General features: G+C 35.7%; 1 protein-coding gene across 1 annotated transcript in view; it reads left to right on the top strand.

The window, feature by feature from the left end:
• Window positions 1-20,516, top strand: part of Mys45A (SDA1 domain containing protein Mys45A) — a 49,796-nt gene that overhangs the window by 16,864 nt on the left and 12,416 nt on the right. The window contains exons 6-14 of the mRNA XM_083119483.1: window positions 1,215-1,280; window positions 3,842-3,934; window positions 5,550-5,621; window positions 7,506-7,601; window positions 10,810-10,882; window positions 12,451-12,612; window positions 16,033-16,091; window positions 17,523-17,599; window positions 19,167-19,341. Coding sequence (XP_082975609.1) covers window positions 1,215-1,280; window positions 3,842-3,934; window positions 5,550-5,621; window positions 7,506-7,601; window positions 10,810-10,882; window positions 12,451-12,612; window positions 16,033-16,091; window positions 17,523-17,599; window positions 19,167-19,341 — 873 coding nt within the window. The remainder of the gene's footprint in view (window positions 1-1,214; window positions 1,281-3,841; window positions 3,935-5,549; window positions 5,622-7,505; window positions 7,602-10,809; window positions 10,883-12,450; window positions 12,613-16,032; window positions 16,092-17,522; window positions 17,600-19,166; window positions 19,342-20,516) is intronic.

Genomic DNA, 20,516 nt, shown 5'->3' with positions numbered 1-20,516 from the left:
AGTGATCGCAATGGATCATAGTAAAAAGGGTAACTGTAACGTTCACAGTATAATATTAATATTAATAATTACATATAATTATCATTATATATACAAAATATGTAACACCTTCATTGTGAAGGAAGGTCATCATTTCCCGACGACATGAGCTAGCGCTGTATTGGCAACACTGTGCGGTTTCTCCATAAGTGCCGTTGTGTCTTCTGAACGTGAAAACGACTCTAGTAGCGACATTTCCAATATTGTGAATATTAAGGTTATAAAATTAGTTTTATCCCTCTCCTCAGATATTTCTAAGTGGAAGAGAAACAGTTATCCATATGCATACACGGCATGAATAAACTGAGAGAGATGTGGAAAGAAATATATATACAGGGTGGCTCATAAGTAATAGTGCAAACTGACACAGGTGAAAGAAAGTACACGATAATATAAGCAAAAAAGTCTCAGTAAACATGGGTCTGCAAACGAGCTGTTTTTGAGATAATCATGAATGTGTGATTACAACCCCCCACTGACTTCATTGTTTTGTAAACGTCATCCTAGTTAGTAAAATGCTAATAATCTGTGCGAATGTGTGGTTACAAGCTGTCATTGATTGCATTTTGTAAACACCATGTGCCTTACTCCTTGCTCTTTCCAAGGTTTGCTGTTTGTTTCCAAAACAGAACATTTCTGAGAGGTGGCGTTGTATTCATACATAACATTTTCGAGAGTTGCTGTTGCAATCAAATAGAACATTCACACACATTTTTAGCATTTTACCAAATAGGATGACATTTACAAACAATGAAGTCTGTGGTGGCTTGTAATCATACATTCGCGATTATCTCGAAAACAGCTCGTTTGCAGATCCATGTTTACTGAGACTTTTTTGCTTCTATTATTGTGTACTTTCACCTGTGTTAGTTTGGCCTAATACTTTTGAGACACCCTGTATAGAACTTAAATTTCACAATTTGTGTGTTATTCGTGTACAGCAGAACAATGTTACATTTGTCAATGTTAAATATGAATTATTTAATGTTTTATTATGTCTATATAAATTTACTGATTGTGGTATTTTTAGATCATAAGTATTGTAACTTCATTCTGTGTCTCTATTTTCATGAAATCTCTTAAACAATCAAGCTGTAAACAGATTCGGTTAAATACATTGTTGCGTATAATGCAGCTGACGTTTTTCACTAATACTGTTTCAAACTTTTTTGCAGACCTTGCAGAATTTCATGTTTAGCATGGTGAAGGATAGTAATGCGAGAGCATCAAAGATGTCAGTGGTAAGTTGAAGATTTTCATTTATTTCTGTAACACGGTCTTTGTTTTTAATGTTCCTGGTAGAGGTACATTGATTGTACAGTCTGGTCCCATATCTGAGGAAAAGATAAACTTTTTGTCTCAGTTATTACACTCTTTTACACTGTTAAAAGTGAGATAAATATCACAACCTGTACCTTAATTGTCCTCCGAATTTTCAGATCAATCTCCAGGGGAAAGTAGCTGGAAGGAATGGCTAATCATTGCAAGGTCATGATCAAAACATCAAGTTTTTATACTTTTAAATCATTTTTAATGACTTCAACTATGGGTGCCTCAAGGAATGCACGTTTTATGGCATTTCCTGGATGCAGAATTGAGTAGCAGGGGCAATAGCTGATAACAATTGACAATCATCTCATGATCATTGCTTTTCACACTTCACCTCATACTTGACGGGAGGGTTACGAAAGTTAACAAGGAGAACTATTTGTATTAATTTATGTTTATAACTACTAAAAATGTTATCGTCAGTATTTACAATTATGTAAACATTAATGACCTTAGAATGGAAACTATCTCTTTGTATAAAAACTGTGCTGCCTTGTTACTAGCAGAGGACTTTGTTAACCGCAGGTAGCACGTGCAGTCACTGGCTGGAGAATACTTCGTAACATCCAGGTAGCAAGTGCCTCGTGTGGAAGTTGAGCATTCATGGAGGCACCCTGTGCTTCAACCCTTCCATGGCTCTTTCTTTCCTTCCACCCCCTGAAGAAGGACTGTGGTTAAAAAAGTAGGAGGACAAAGGAAGATAACTGTTGTGGATTTTATCTCATTTTTATTATGCTGATGACACATGGTGTGAAATACCAATCCAATATTTTAAGTCTTATTACACTGTGGCCATGTGGTGTAAGACTTCATGCTTTGGGCTACTGGTTCGGGATGCATGCAGGTTTGAGTCTCCTGGGGGAAGAACTTTTCTCCCAAGATTTCTGCCTTTTATAGGTTAATAAAAACAGTGGTCTTGTTTGTATGGGACCAGTGGTTACCCACCATTGTGAGGTAATTGGGGAGCTATGAATTAGTAGTGTAACCCAGTCATGAAAACCTACAACAGTGACTGGGGGTTCGTTGTGTTGACCACACGTCCAGTGGCGAAGCGTGACATTTTTACGTAGTCGTCGCAAGACTTGCCAAACGTCAGGGTCAATCTTTCAACCTGGGAAGGAAGGGGGCATTCCTACATTGGTAATGACGTGTGAAGTAGAGATGGAAAGAAAAAAAAATGGAAAAATTGTTAAACTTTTCTCTCTGAAATTCGGATTGCTTCCGAAATCCAGGTAGTAGAATTTTTGAATCGAGATTTTTAGATTTTCCGGAATCCTGATGTTTTTGGTCATCCCTGGGGTAAAGTAAGATACAGTATGTTAGGGAAAAGGTTCTGTTTGAGTAAGTATGTCTATCACCTCGAGAACAAAATTCTTGATGAATCTTGTCAGTTGTAAGCATAGTAAACCCAAAATAGCAGGAAGTATTTCGTGTTTTGTAAACCAAGAACATTTTTTTCCCCCAGAAATCGATATTTGAACCGCAGGATCCAAAAAAAATTAAAAGAAGAAATACTATGACGAAAATAGAATGGATCCAGAATTGCTTTTTTTCAGTTCATTCTAGCACTAACAGTGGGAAAATTTATGCTTTTGCTTACTTATATTTTTTTCTATGCACCATTATTCTGTGTAAGTTGCATTGCGTTGCTCTTCAATATGTTTTTTTCTCTCTCAAAAAACAAGAGCGTTGCATGCTTTACAGTGCTGGACATTCTGAGAAGTTTCATCTTGATGTCACAGAAACCCTGCCGTGATTGTAAACAAGGAGGCTGAAAAAAAAAAGGGTCTCTTATGACCAGACCTTAAAAAACGGGGGAAAAGAGGTCGAAGGACCTTGGATTCGCAGACCTGCTGCGATGAGCTGCCACCTGACACCATTCCACTGAACGGAAATGCAGCGGGACAGTTGGGCATGGGGGGAGGGGGTGTAGAACTGGGCCCTCCTTTCGATGTGCTAAACTTAGCGAATCTCTTGCATATTTCTAGCTGTTTAATGGTGTTACTTGACTAATTTCGCTCAAATATGCGAATATTCTGATTTATTTTGTATTCTTCTCTAAAATATTTTAAAAGCAATATTTTTATTACGGTATTTTGCATTGTCATCGCTGCATCCCCCAATGCTTCTGCACACGTTACCTAGTAATAGGTTGGATGAGTGAAGTAAGCAGTAGATAGGTCCTGCCCATCATGGACTGTTGCACCACGCGTTGTTATTATTGTTTTAAATTGTTTAAAAAGCTTAATGGCAAGAATTATGTTTTGTTCCAAACTTTGATTAAATGTGCCTGTATTTTATATGCAACTATAGGAAAATTGCATGATGGTAGGCAACATAAATGTGATTTCTTGCTAAATAACTGATGTCATGTAAAGATTAGAAAAAAAATATTCATACAGTTTCTCTTAAAATCCAAACAAGTAACATGCTATTTGTAAGTAATTCTGTATTTATTTTTATCTTTTTTCAGGACATTATGATTGAACTTTATAAGAAGAATATATGGAATGATGCCAAAACAGTCAATATACTTGCTACAGCATGTTTTTCTAAAGTAACAAAGGTAAGAAATATTTCTTTAAAATCTGCATGCTGTAAGATTCTTTTATTTTATACAGTCAGCCAGGCATGTAGTTCTTTGAATGTTTGTGACAATGGTTCTACATTACCATGCAATGTTAATTATCATCACTCATTCTCATCTTTGTGATTTACCAAAAGTGGCAGAAAAGCGAAGTAAAATGAACAGAATCAATCAGATATTTACAGTGGGCCTCCCCGATGGCGCAGTGGTATCGTCGTTGCCTTGTAATCAAGGGGTCCCGGGTTCGATACCCGATGGAGGCACATAGTGGTTCGGATCCCACTTTAAACTGTAGGTCCAGTCCCGATTAGCCTTACTGTGCATAAAGTGGACTTAAAACACTAAATCAATCAATCAATCAAATATTTACAGCAAAATTCATCAATTTTCCATGATTTTCGTAACTCACAAGTAATTCAGACTGCAGATAGTGTTGCCATTTTAAAAGTTAATTTTGCATTTCATTTTGCATCATTTCATGATGAAACATGGTAGAAAAATGCACCTCACATCTTTCCAAAACATGAAAAATTTAATATTACAGTGTGTTCTTTCACATTCCCTTCAAAAATGAAATAAGCGTGGCTGTTGAATTACATGTATGTTCATTGTTGAGCACTGGTCTTTCTCATTATTGGACTACTAATAAAATCACACTGTATATGCCATGGCTAAAAACCATTTGTATATGAAAAATTGTCTAACTGCCAGTGTTGCAAAGCAGGGTGGATAAAAGTCATGATTTTTATTAAAGAAATCATTGATATTTCTTACTTAAATTGGATTTTTTTATTTAATTTTTTTTTAAAAACATGCTTAAAATTGCTAGTATTGTTTTCGGCACCATACATGTGTTTTGTAGAAAGGCTTTTCCTGGTAAACGACTCTGTAAAATATTTGAACAGTTTGATAAATCAAGTAAGGAATATATGTAAATACATATACTTCTTTTCTGTTTCTGATACTGTACATATAAACCTACTATGGAAATGTTTGTTGAGCGTGTTAATTAAACTATAATAATTTCAGTAACTTTTCTTCCAATGAAAATAAAACTTTTGGATGCACTATATAATTATAACAAAATATTATTTATAGTCTTTGTAGCTGAATTTTCACATTTTTGTAATGATAGTTTGCATATCAGCTGCCATTTTTTTTTACAGTTTAATGATAATGACACTTTTAATGGTTTAACATGATTAGTACTTTGTATGGTATTTCTACACAAAGTGTGCTATTTTTGCCAAAAGTTTATTGAATTTTAAATCAAGATAAATTTAGGTGTGTTACAGTTTACATTTCCTTTCATATGAGCTTCACCCCATCAGCACATGTATTTTGTTTCCTTTCTTAGAGCTTAATAAACACCATTAAATGATTACGAGATTAATGTACTTCCGCCAAAAGTGATTCTGATATCTACACAATCCTTATGTACAGTATTCTATAAATTGTTTCTTTAAAGTGATATATATATATATAAAAAAGTGATTTCTTTTTTTTAAAAAATCACCTGATTTAAATCGTTATTTAAATCAATCCACCTTCTTGCAAAGTTGACATAAGTACTGTATTATATTTTTTGTTTCAGGTGATGGTTGCAGCACTGAAATTCTTCCAAGGTTCAGATGAGCCTGAAGACAAATCTGATGACAGTTCAGATGTAAGTACTTTACCTGTAATAACATAAAAGAGTGTTGGTGATAAAATTTAACTTGAAAGTGTTACAGCATGTACTTTATTTTAGATTTTCAGATTTTGGGCTTTTCCTCACAGAGAGGAAAGACATCTGTTGTGCACTGTTAAGAATGGCCATTTATATTGCAGGTTAACTCTTCGATGGTAACAGGGTTGGTGCACAACCCCATAGTAATTTTCTCATTGTTGTTATGTTGGTATTCCTGCAAAAATTTTCAAGCATGTATGTAATCTTCCTCTTTAATGAGCTTTATTAGTAGGTACAGTCAGTTGTTGAAAAGAACATCGTTGGTGCCAATCGACCTTCTCGAGTGGTCTATCACCTCTGTTATAACTTGACAAGTTTAAAAACAAGACGCTGCAATCCATTCTTTGCGCACCTCACATCACATTTCCCCACTCCATTGTCTGTGGCGACAGGCATTGTCGCAGTGTTGCAACCTGGAGGGAGAGAATCATCTGAGAATTTTCAACGAAATTTGAACGTGAAAGGCATGAATTAGTATCCCGTCACCTACACTACCTATTGATTACGCTAAATTCTAAATACATTTTGATATTTTGCCTTTAAACCTTAAATGAATTAAGTTATATTAGGGATATTTCTTACCAGCATAAGAAATGTATGAAATAAAACGATAGAAAAATGAAAAATATATAAACGATAGAACTGAGCTCACCTTCTAAATGTTTTCCAGTTCTCCTTTTTCAGTTTCACTCTCCCACTCATCCGAGTCTGTGTCTACCGATGAATCTGTGTCCGTGTCTGAATCGGCTTCACCAAGTCTAATTATCAGTTCATCTACACGCTCGTCCATAAGTGAATCTCTTTCAAAGTAAGAATCTTGCAGCCAAGAGTTAAAGAGCATGAACATTTCAATGCTTTAGAAAATAACACAGGCAAGCGTGTTATCAGATTGCCTTCTCGTAGTGATTGTTGCACGATAAACAAATGAACCACCACCCCACTTGGTTAAAAAAAAAAAAAAAAAAAAAAAAAAAAAAAAAAAACCTGCCCATTGCTCGATGTCGCATTCAGAAAATGAAGTAATTCGCCCTGTAGTTTCTCTTCGTTATAAACCTTAACGCATGTGCGTAATACTACAGTTTACGATCGGCACGCCGCACGCATTTTCAAAGGCCAAATTAAATGAACCACTGATATAATAGGAGCCTGCGTGCACCGTCATGCTAAACAGTGAAAATTGTTTGTTATATTTCTTTTAGCTTAATTTTGCTGAGTTGGCACCACTGGTACTCTCAACGCCAGACAAGTGAGTAGAAGAGTGGTGGGGAGGATGACGTAATAGGAAGTGCTCCGCAACGATCTGCACATATCGGGACTTAACTTGTCAGGCTATACTTTCCACTTGTACAAAAATGTTGTTCTATACTTACACAAAATGCCATTCAAAAGGTGACCGATCATGAATTCGCTACTTTGTGGGTCAAATTTTTGAAAGAAGAGGATGACTTTGATGATGACTACGGAGAATATGAAATTCAGGACAATGCAGAAGAACATCTTGAAACTCTCTCTTTCTCTCGACATGTGTATGGATCCGGTCGTAACTCGGCCTCGTTTAACTGAGCAATCTTATTTAATTTATGTTACCTGGCAAGGGTTAAAGTGCAGGTCAATACTGATGAAGTATTGCTCTTCCTTCTATAGTGAGAGTTAATTAATGGAAAAAAAGGCAGAAAATTATAATCACTTAAAATTGACAGAAATGCATGTCTTAAACAACATACTAGAAGCCGTGGCGTCGTTCACCAAACACACAAATTAATCCATCATTTGAATATTGTGGGAGAGTAGTTATATTTATATATTATTTTGTTTTTGTAGGAAGAAGCAGCAAAGGAAATCTTAATGGCAAACAAGGTCAACAGGAAAACAAGAAAAAGAGAAAGGTTATTAAAGAGGGCAAAAACTCAGGTTAAGGTGAGTGACTTTATAATTTGTGATTGTCTCTATTCAATCTTAGTTAAAACCTTGTCCATTAGGATGTTCTTATTGCTTTTGTTTGCTACTTTATTTCTCACGGGAAATTCTAGAAATTAATTAATTGCTTGGAGTTCGAGCAACTTTTTTTTTCAGAATGCCAAATTTTGAGAAGGGGGTGGGGAGTTGACATAAATTATAAAGGGGGGTCATAATTTTTCATTCTGTGGCTTGTGGTATGCGATTAGGGTGATTTTGGAATAGCGATTTTGTTGGTGAAATGAAAAAAGTGATATTTCAGTTACATAAAATCTTGGTTATCTGCACTAACAGACCCGAATTTTGTCACTAAAAACAGTTAATGTGTGTGTACAAGCACAGACCATACAATTGCATTACAATCATACATCAAAGTTTGTCATGAGTTTGATATTCACTGTTGAGTTGTTTTTTTTTATCAAACTCATCGACTCCACAAGCCTACATTTTTAACTCGAGATTGCTTTTTTCTTACGCTCTAGATTGCTGTATTTTTGTAAATCTTTAGTTTTCAAAATGGGAAAGAAATACTAGAAATAAAAATTAGACACACATCCTTGATTTTGACACTAGATTTGAATTTTGAAACCAATTAAGACAAAAGGAAAGTTTGACTTGTTTCATGAATGCGCTAATTAACTACATTACATGTTGTATGAAATGGCAGAAAACTACTCAGAACCAAAACTGGATATCATTTTATTTCTTTCACCAGAAACAAAATATAAGCGAAACTCATAATTTACTTTTTATGGAAAAGTAATGGAAGTGCCAGGGAAATTTACTGTGTTTCTGTAAAAGTCAACGTCTTTTAGAAGTTCATTAAAAGCTAGTTTTTGAACAAGCAAGGAATTTTAAATTTGTTGTGGACAAACCATACTTCACTTTAATATACTGATTATTACCAGTAGTTAACCCATCCGCTTACCTAGTCGTCGAATCGACGGGTTCCCGATTTTCATCATGTAGTTCCTTTTTCATTCAATAGATGGCAGAGGTTGTATGATCTTTCAAATCTATGACGTGTATGTTTGTGCTGCTAAGTTTTTCATACCATTTCAAGCGTGTTTTGTTCAGTAATTTCTCATGTAAACAAACCTTCATTTGTTACGTCTTGCAAACATGTTGCATAAGAATGTTGTAGATGATTCTGCGATTGAAAAGTTGCTTTTCGATAGCGATGAAAAGGAAAATGTGGATTTTGGAAGGGGAGATGAACACGGGGGTTCATTTTATGTTAGTGAAATTGAAGAATGTAGTGAAAGTGAGGAAGAGGTGGCTGTGGCAGGAAAAATATAAAAGGTTGAGGAATGGAAATGGAATGCAACGATGTGTGTGATCAAATTTATTAGGTGAGTTTCTAATTATCTTTCAAGTAAACTGCATATGTGCATACTTATTACTATACTTCCACTTCAATATATAAAATTTTCACGTAAATTGCTTGGATAGTTTAAACAATATTTGACATCTTGTCTTGCTGTGCAACCTTCACGGGAGATAGCCAAATTTAAATGGTATTTCATGGCAAAAAAATTGGCATTTAAATGGTAAGCGGATGGGTTAACAGTAGACGTACGCTAGGATAGAGGCCATGTTTGGAACTATTTTCAAGGAGAAATCTACTACAGTAAATAGCTATTTGCATTTACCACTTTCTAGTTGCAATTTTTTATGTGTGTAGGGTAGGTGTTAGGATTACATATATTACTAACTTTTACTATAATTATGTATTATTTATACTATAATTGTTTCAATTTTTTATAAAGATAGAATTCTTTGTCTATCATTAGCCAGTATATAAAAGCTCACCTTCCCGTTTCATTATTACTTTTAACGTGTGAAGTGAATATTATAGAAACTTCGTTAAGTGCGATTCTAAGTCTTCTTACACACGTGCTTAAATACAGTGGAACCCCGATTTAACGTTCCTCAGTTTTACATTTTCCTGCATTATTAGAAGCATGCAAATTTCGTTTTTGACGAAAACACGAAATATGAAATAACATGCAGTAATGTTCATTTTTCATGTTTCTGAAAGTTGTGAGGTGTAGTTTTCTACCCTGTTTTCTCACGAAATGAACTCCAAAATGCGAAATATACTCTTAAACATGAAATTTACAGTTTATATACACGACACTTTCTGAAGTCTGAAGTATCCTGTGAGTTATGCAATTCACAGAAAATTGATCAATTCTGCTGAAAATATATTACACAGGAATAAACTTAATACTCTGGTAACTACATAAATGTGCTATTAAAAGGGGTAGGTTTATTTTGTGTAATAAGTGCAGTTTTTAAATCAAATTTAGGAGTATATTCACAATTTTAAAACCAAAATGTCATTTTATATAGCACTTTTGATGTGATTATTCAACACTGTAACACCGAAATTTTATTTTATTTACCGCTTTTGAACCCGAAATCGACTCAGTTTTTGTACCAAAATTTTGTTTTTTTATTACCAAAAATATGTGTCTCTACGCATTATACATTTAATATTCATGGTCCCAATTGAGCAAATTGCTATAAAATTTTCCCCGATTTTACATTTTCCTCCATTTTAAATTTTTTCAGCTTGGCCCCCTGAAAAGCGTAAAATCGTGGTTCCACTGTACATGAATTGCCCTAATGACTTGGTCTGGAAAACTCGGGGAATTTTGTTTTTACAAAATTGTAGATACCCTTTTATCTAAAGAAATCCGTTTGCTGACTACATGGTAGAGGTAATTCATTCTAATAAACTTACGGTTCCTGATGAAGCTACCAGACAGGTAGTGAAACAAAACTGTAGACATCCTGTTACACAAATCTGTTATTTGTCAAAATTGCATTTTTTTTCAGATTATTCAACCACAACAAAATTAACTTTATAGATCAACTTGATCCAAGAGATCTTGTAAAGTGCAAATTGGCTGCTTTCAAGAATATATTTAGATTTGAAAGCATAAGCAAAGACTGAAAATTACATTTTTGTTAAGCATGGTATTCTAATGCATCTTTTAAATCTGTTTGGGGTGATAATTATGTTCATGGTCAAGTTAAGCATTTTTTTTTTCCCTAGAGAATTCATAGTGGTCTAGCTATGTTTTCATGGTTCTTTTTCTCAGAATATATTGTTAGTTGAAGACTTGCTGCAAAAACTAACTTAAACCTTCTCTTGTTTCAGAAAAACAAAAAGAAGAAATCAGAGGCACCAAAATTTAATTTTTCTGCTCTTCATCTTGTAAATGATCCTCAAGGTAAGTTTCTTTAATATTTAAAACTTGTGTTAGTGGCATCAACACTGCAGGCTATTTACTTTGATTGATTTCCTTAATTTTACTTTTCCTTTTGTGCCACTTTTGGCTAATTTGCGAAAATGGGGATGAGTGATGATATGAGAGATGATGAAATTGATGAATGGACACACACAAACATCCATGCCCAGGCTGGGATTCTAACCCGGTAACCATGGCGTCGTAGTGCGATGTGATAACCACTCCGCCATGGGGGCCGGCTGTAAGGTATTTGCCTCAAGGTAGTTTCAGTATTCTTTTGTTTTTGTACTAAGTCTTATATTATGAAATATTTATCCAACATGGGAACCTATAAATACTTCTACTACTACAATAAAGTTATCAGGGTAACTCACTTAAACTAGCTATATTGTAGGATGTCAGGGAGTATTTGTCTGATAAGAATGCCTTACACTCAAACCCCAACTGTTTGAATGACGTAACACTAAGGCAATGCCATATGTTGATAATTATTAGAAGTTGGGATGGGACCGATTAATCAGTACTCTATCGGTATGGGCCGATATAGGCATGTCGGTAAAATTACAGATTATTTTACCGATCCGATATATTGATAAATATCTGATAATTTAGTGCAAAATTCTGCCATTTTATTGTAATTTTTATGGATAATCACCATGCCCTACTTTCTAAAGAAGTAAATGTCTAAATATGCAACTTCTTTTGCACTGCAGTCGCCTTGAAACACACATTTATTAAGGAGTGCAATGAACCTTTCAGGTTCTTCAAGGACCATTTCTAATGTTATATCGGATCGGTAGGATATTGGTTATCAATATCGGTACTTTATCGATATTGGCCCATCCCTAATTAGATCTAAACCTTTGGTCAACAGAGAGAATGGTCAAAATACTACACAGGGCTATTAATTGTTCCAACACTGAAATCAAACCCGGGCTTCCTTGGTGAAAGGTGGAGATACTCATCACTATACGATCTATTTCTGTCAATATAGATATTTCTTCATTTTAATATCCCTTTGATATTAAGAATTACATTGTTAACTTACCATTGATCACACTGCTTTAACACTTACAAAGAGGCATCCACATTGACAGGTAGCATTTTGAACACTCCTGTACCAGCATAAACTCAAATTACTGGTGGTTGTTACTTCAGCGTCACATTTCAATCTGTTGCTTTGACCGAGCTCCAGGGGGCTATGGGTAGGGGAAATTTAATTCAGCATCACTTTTTCTTCATTCCCCCCCCCCCCCTCTCTCTCTCTCTCTCTCTCTATCTATCTCTATCTCTATCTCTATCTCTATCTCTCTCTCTCTCGAAAATATGAACTTCTTTTTCTTATCAGCATTATTTGCTTCCCCGAACTCTCCATAGCCTCTAAACCATGTTTCAGCGCAATCTGTTTCATGAAACGGGCTCCAGAGGACTCTGAGTAGGGCAACTTCATTTGTAGCCACCTGGTATAGGTGTTTTTCCTTTTTTTATATCATTGTTAGATAACTTATTAAGCTTTAAATTATGCATCTCAAATGATTTCAATTTCCTAGGATTTGCTGAGAGGCTGCTGAAACAATTGGAAAAATCCAACGAGAGATTTGAAGTCAAGCTCATGACTTTGGATATTATATCAAGGCTCATTGGCATACATGATCTGCTGCTCTTCAATTTCTACCCATATGTGCAGAGATTTTTACAACCTCACCAGAGAGGTAAGTGGATACATCAATTAGAATGTGTACTAACTTAGAATTCCTTGAATTTTGGGAATTTTTGATGGTGGAATTATATTTTGTGTGAACTTTTGTTTGTGAATGTTCTAAACAGTTGTAATTGGTGATAAATGTAACAAGAAACGTGACCAATGTTTGTGGGAATTTATTAATGTGTGTGTTGTGGGATTTTTAACATTGATGTACAGGGTGGCCAGAATTAACCCAACTCGTAGCCCTCTGTAGCCTGTGGCATCGTAGAACTCTGAAATTTGGTGAATTCGCTATGCAGACCATGGGGAAGAGGATGGTGATAAAAAAAATAGTTCAATTTTCCGCCACCAGGTTGAAATGTGGCACTGTACTTCCATGATGGGTTGTACAAATAATCACGTTAAGTGATTTAGCTGAGTTATTAATTAGAAAGACATTTGTTAGTGGCTGGAAGTTGCGAGAAAATAATCTCTCATTTATTGCAAGATTGCAAGGTAAAGGCAAATGCATAACTAATTGGAGCAGTTTACATCATTAAAACAACCCATCATGGAAGTACAGTGCCACATTTCAACCTGTTGGTGGAAAATTGAACTACTTTTTTTTTTTATCGCCATCCTCTTCCCCATGGTCTCCATAGTGGATTCACTAAATTTCAGAGTTCTACGATGCCTCAAACAGGCTACAGAGGGCTCTGAGTTGGGTAACTTTAATTCTGACCACCTGGTATTTGATAAATTAGTCAAACCATTGTCTTTTACATGAAAACTATTTTCCTAGTCCAAATTCATTACATGTAAGTAAGGTGAAGGTAAAATTCCCAATGCATGTAGCACTGTGCCATGAAGGCACATTTAGGGGTTGTGTGGGTAGAGCCTCACACATTCTTGATCTCGGCATTTTGGAGGTGGTTGTCAGCACCATGCTCCAGCCACTTTTACCCCCCAGGGTTGCCCCCAGGTACCCATTGATTTGAGGCTGGGTGAGCCCCTGAGCCACTTTATGCGGGGACAAGCTGACCTTAGATCACCCACCTCGGGAATCGAACCTGGGTCTCCCACGTGGTAGTCATATACGCCCTACCAACTAGACCATCGCGGCTCCTCATTACATATAAGTAATGTATGTAAAATTTAAGGCGCCTTCAAATGAAATATATACAGCTGTTGTAACACTGACAACAATGGCAACAAAGATGGATCATGAATTAATGGATATCAGTCATGAATTCTAGTCACCTTGCAATGTTTCCATTTGGAGACACTTGACCTGTCCTGATTCGTCACCTTGTGTGTTTCATGTCTCTGAGCTGAAGAAGATTTTGAAGACATGTCACTTCACCTCACTCATGTGATTAATTAGGGTGGAACCAATTAATCGGTACTCTATTGGTATTGGCCGATATAAGCATATTGGTGTATCGGTTTATTCATAAGATTACCATTATTTTACCAATCCTATATATCTATAAATATCTTATAATTTAGTGCAAAATCCTGACATTTTGTTATATTTTTTATGGATAATCTCCATACCCTACTTTATAAAAAATCAAATGTTTAAATATGCAACTTTTGCACTGCAGACACCTGGAAACAACATTTATTAAGGAGGTCAATGAACTATTCAGGTTTTTTGAAGGACCATTTGGAATTTTATAACGGATCAGTAGAATATCAGTTATGACTATTGGTATCGGCCAAACTTTCATATCGACCCATCCCTATGAGAAATGTAGTCGAATACTAGTTTTACAGCAATCAGAATATTTCTTCACTGACATCATCAAGCAATTTTGCAGCCTTGAGATTGTTGGTCCAATGCTGGAGGGATTTGTGGGTGCCTCTGAGCCTATGATGCTTGTGCATCTCATCACACATGATGATAAAAGCTGTTGTGCCACTAATGTGTGTGTGCCGTCTTAAGGTATCTTATGTGTAGAGTCTGGATGAAAAGTTAAAAATGGACAAATTACTTACCGTTTTTTGTGCAGTTTTGTACAGTTTAATTAAAATCCCTTGAAAACTGAAAGTCATATTAAATGAGGGTTAAACACAATATAATTTATTTAAATACGGAGAAACTAGTACTCACTTTATCCTCAAAACTCTTTTTTTCTTCTTTGTTCTATCAATTTCAGTGGCCACTGCCACTATCCTCGTTGGAACTTGTTGCACTGTTGCTTGGTATGCTTCTATTGTTCGTAGATCTCTGGCTGCCGCTAGATGCACTGTTGTTAACTGTGCTTCTGTGTCCGTGTCGTCTTCTATTTCCCGGCACTAACTTTTGTAGTAGCTGAATTCATGTGTGGTGTGCCTGTCCGCTATCGATGTTCAGCTCATGTGAGAAGTGCATTATGCCATGTGTTTCCTTGATTTTGGTGTATACAAGTGTTTGGGCGGTGTGCTTGACTTGTACCTTTTCGATTTTATGGCTATTGTATTTGATGTGTTTAGCAAGACCAATAGTGGGTTGGGCTTTTTTTTTGCATCTGTTACGTGTTGGACTCTTTCATTGACAGATCTGATGAACCTGCTGATGTAATGTGCCTTGCACTGGCCCTCTGCACCATATACACCTGGGTTATCAAGGGGGGAGAGGAAGTACCATTTGTGTTTGTTTAGTTTATCAGCTATTTTCGGTTTGTGTGCTACTTTAATGTCATAGGGAAGAAGGGCTTTGGATATGCAGTCAAATGTGGTGGGATGGTAGGGGAAGGCAAACCACTTATACTTGCCGTTGGAGGTTGATTGTGGTTGGGTAGGGTGCCTGACCTATATTTCCACTTTACTGCACCAAGTGGAAAGTTGTGCTTCTGTGTAGTCATGTTTCAGGGTTATTTCAGTGATGGTGGCTATCTCTTTTCATAGATCTGTGCCACAATAGGAGAAGGCTCTTTGATAAAAGTTCAGCCACACATTAGCTTTTTGTTTGGGATGATTTCTAGATAGAGTGTGTATGTACTGTGTAGACAGTGGTTATGAATTTGCTAAGTGTGCGGCTGATGGTGAGGTCCAGGAAGTTGATCTTACCATGTTTCTCTTGTTCCACGGTAAAGTTCAGCCTGGGGTGGATGCTATTTAGTTTTTTTCACTAGAAGGTTGAGCTCTTCTGCCTTTTTGTATATGACTAGTGTGTCGTTCACGTACCTTCCATATCGAATGCATTGCAGTTTTGGAGTGTGGAGTATCTCTTCTTTTGCAGCAGTGCACCTATCGGCAGCCGGAGAACTACGAACAATAGAAGCACACTAAGCAACAGTACAACAAGTTCCAACAAGGATGGTGGCAGTGGCCACTGAAATTAATAGAACAATGAAGAAAAAAAACAGTTTCGCAGATAAAGTGAGACTACTAGTTTCTCCATATTTATTTACTACCGTGTCTCTCTTGTCCCAATTATGAATATTTTTTTAATTTTTTTCAGAGGTTACCAGGATACTGCAGTTTGTAGCTCAGTCAGCCCATGAGCTTGTTCCACCTGATGTAAGTATTGTAATACATCAAAACAAATATCCTGGTTTGTCTTCAGACTTTTCATACTGACCTCAATCTTTCTTCAAGAATGGGAGGAAAGATTTGTTGTTGAAGGGTTCAAGCATGATTAATATAGTTTATACACATTTTTACCCTTCCACCACACATTCTTTTCTTCCATTCCTGAAGAGAGATCGAGATTGGTCTGAAAAATCTGAAGATATAGCAATGCATGTGTTGGATTTTACCTTGTTTTATATGTTGTCGACAGATAACATGAAATGCCACCTTTTTAAAATCATAATACAGCGTGTCCACAAAAACATTCCATGATTATAAACGACCACAAAATTTTAATTATGTATATTACGAGATTTATACCTATACCATTCGAAAAAATATCTTAAAGAATTTTAACTGATGTGTAATTGTTGGCGTTAACTACAACAATAGATGGTATAACAATAAAAGAAGGAAAAAAAGAAAAATCTAATGTGTTGTTGTAAATGACATTGTTTTTAGAAGTGTTAATAAATGTTCACAGAAATCAAGGCTATTTTCACTGTCCTCAGGTTTCAACTTTTGCAGTAACTGCAGTTTGTAGAGATGAGACTTCAAACGAGTACGTAGGATTTTGGACACTGAGAATTTAGGGATGTTTAACTGCAGGCTAGCTCTACGCACAGACTTCATAGGACTACGTACAAATGTCTCCCGCACCTTATCCACAATTTCCACATTGGCAGATGGTCTCCCTGAATGGCCAACCTTGCTCTACAAAATCTCTGTACCATCTCAGAATCGTCTTGTCAGTAGGTGCCGCATGTCTGAAGGTCCGTCAGAAGGCACGCTGAACGAAATATTTTTTTTTCTTTTTCTTTATTGTTATGCCATCTATTGTTGTAGTTAACACCAACAATTACACATCCGCTAAAATTCTTTGAGCTGTTATTTTGAGTGGTATCGGTATAAATTTCATAATATACATAATTAAAATTTTGTGGTCGTTTATAATCACGGAATGTTTTTGTGGACATGCTGTACAGTAGTCATCTTATGAACAATGAAGTAAAAGATTGAGTAGAATTTATTTCGTCGTTAATTTGGTGTACTTCCCTGATTTGAGGAAAGTATTGAAACCTGGGGATCTAGGTTTGATCTGCAGTTGGGACACATGGCATAAAGGTTTGGATCTCTCTTTGAAGGAAGTGCTGATTAGTCTATCTGAGCATAAAGTGGACTTTAAAAAGAATCAGTGAGAAGTATGTTGTTCATCATGGAATAAACTTGTTTTTGTTTTGCTCATTAGAAACACACTTGAATTGATGAATTTATCACACAAGTAAAATAATTCAAACTTTTATTACCTGATTAAAATCATCTGCTCTTTGTTTGTAATTTAAACATGTTAGAATAATATGTTTGTACATTATATTCCAGAGTTTAGAACCAATTGTGAGAACATTACTTAACAATTTCATAACGGAGAGGAATTCAGGAGATGCCATGGCTATAGGGTAAGATGGAATACACATATTTCTCGTGTAGATTAAAAATAAATTATTTTTTTAGTGTTTCCCCTTCCTGTACTGTTATAATGTTGACTAGACATTAACACAATATTGTGCTTATTTATCTCCAATATTACTCTTCAGCAATTCTGCCGCTGTCGTCTGCTTCAGAAGGCAGGAAGGGTCACATGAACCAATCACGGTAGACCTCTCGTACGCTGGCGTAAGAGAGCCCATTTACGCGCGTGCTGTAGAAATGGAAGCTTTCCCTCCATAAAGGCAGCAAGGAATATAGGAGTCCTGTACGCCGAACCTGCTCGGCGTCCGGCCGGGAAAGGTATTGAAAAGAGATGCTAGAACGAGTGTTGAGAGTGGAGCGTTGCAAGCGGATCGCGAAAAATAGCTATTAATGCCATGAAGGTCAAACATATATGAAATTAGTCACGTTTTACTTTATAATCACAGCATTTAAGCATTTTTGAAATTTTAAATCTTGGAACGCCGGGCATACAGGCGTACTATAACGCTACGCTACTGTTAGCAACACACATCTGTTTAAATTGTTCCAAAAATGAAACAGTGTTACCTTTTTCCACATTGAATAGTTCCAGAATCTGTCCTTGTTTGCCACACATAGTTGCGAACTTGCTATATTACCAACCATGGTCATATAATAATGCATGCAGATCCAATTTTATATAAAGCAACAATCCATGACTTCAAATCGTACAACTAGACACAACTCCATACCTGACAAATAATGAACCAAACAATTGAATATCGACACAAAGACATTTATATATAACATTCTAGATTTTTCATAATCCATCTTCTACAGTTGTCAGTCAGTGAGCTGATGGTAAAAATTTAAACAAACTGTTCGAAACTGCTTAAATTATATGGGAGATACTGTAACCACCTGTCCAGAGAACTTGAATTGTTTTTAATATTTTGTTAGAATCCCTTTCTGTCACTATGAAAGGACCCAGGTATGTCTGAAGATTTGAAGGAAACACAATGTACATGTTCTGATTTCTGTTAGCAATGTCCAATCACCTTTTTAGATCTGTATCATCATTTCAACAACTAGAAAAATATGTATGCATATTCCTGAATTTCCTCATTACTGTTTTCTGGCAAATTTTTGTTTTTCATTGCTTTGGTAGGTAGTACTTTGTATTACTTCTTTCCCAATTTTTAATTTTAATTTATGTTCCAATTTTCTGATTCCTTTAAGAGATTTAAATTTTGTTGCGAAAATAATAATAATAGGCTACATTAGTACTTCTGCATGTGTTCAAAAGAAATATTTTTTTCATTCCAGATCTTCTTACGGTTTCTACTTTGGATATTATAACACTACAGTAGAATCTGATTTTACATTCCCAGATTAAACATTTTTCCACTTCCTACATTTCGCTTTTCAAATTTAAAAGAATTTTGGTAATAAAACCTAATTTCTAGTAATAATAGAGGTAAAAGAATCAGGGTTGCAGTACATTAGAGTAGACCATTACTAGTGATTTACTTGAATTTATTCTGTACTTATGTTTCTATTGTGATTATCTTGCAGCTTGAATGCAGTACGTGAAATTTGTAACAGATGTCCCCTAGTAATGAATGAGGATATAATGAGTGACCTTGCTATGTACAGGCACTACAAGGATCGAAGCGTAGTAATGGCAGCCCGCTCACTCATTCAGTTGTATAGAATTACGAATCCAAAAATTTTGCACAAAAAGAACAGGGTATGGATTTTTTCTTGTATGTAATCTATTTTGGTGGCTAACGATTAGTTTCATTGTCAGGGTATTTTGTAGAGTTGAACCGATGCAGAGAACAGTGCCGATAATTTAACGGCTCCTACCTATACTGATATTTGAATATTTTAACAACTTAAAGTTGTTCAGAATTGCTGTATCACTATACCACTTTGAACCAATATCTATACCCTTACCAATTCTCACTAATTCCGATATTGATGCTTGAAAGTTGTAAGAAATAAAATTTGTTTTTCTGAACAATTTATTCTAGTTTAGTCATGTTGACGAAGAGTCCAACATTCACTACCACATAGAAGAGCCGGTTTTGAAATTATGTTATAGTATCTACTTTGAATTTATTTTTGTCATTTGTTTTCCAAAATTTCTTTTTCCATTACCATTTTTAATACGTAATTGAATATTGCTGTGTGGTTTGTAACGTCCAGGCAGGTTGAGTGCAGGTTTAACTCGGGGATGATTGGAAGGAAAGCGTGTTAAGGGGCACAAGATGTTAAAGCACTTTAAAACCCAGCTAGACTAATCACAAATTATTGTCTTCCTTAAGTCACAGAACGGATATGTTAAATATGCGAACCAAATCAACAGGGGTCGACTTTACAATCGGTTGCACGTAGATATTTGTCGAATTACTAATGTTCGGTTGCTCTCGGAACGTTTTCTTCAATTGGAAACAGATCCAGTATACACACAGATGTTCATCATTTTTGTAAATTAGTACTCTTGTGTTCGTATAACCAAATGGGTTCGCATGGACACGGTGCCACACCTTAGAAGTAATCAACTAGTTAATTAAATTATTTAACGTGAACAACTGTTGCACGAAGTGACGCAAACGCCAACTTTCAGTCGATATTTCAAGACCTACAAAGGGCATGTGCGTTCCTTCGGTATATGGCCACGCAAGATTGTCAAAGATTGGTGATACAAATTCTTATACCAGTAATTTTGTCTTAACTTCACAGTTGCTAAGGGATTTCTTCTATAACTAATCGATCTTCAATCACGAACAATATTTCATAACAAAAGGCCGCTTTATTATTCACAAGTCTGAATTATATGTTACAATTGCTCATTGACAATTTTAAGAAATTTCAATCATTTAATCGGCACGTAACAAAGTCTTAATCTTCTTTGAGAAA

This window comes from Lepisma saccharinum, chromosome 3 (assembly GCF_977018435.1).
Source record: "Lepisma saccharinum chromosome 3, izLepSacc3.1, whole genome shotgun sequence".
NCBI classification, from domain to species: Eukaryota; Metazoa; Arthropoda; class Insecta; order Zygentoma; family Lepismatidae; genus Lepisma; species Lepisma saccharinum.
This window is presented reverse-complemented; position numbering and strand designations above follow the sequence as displayed.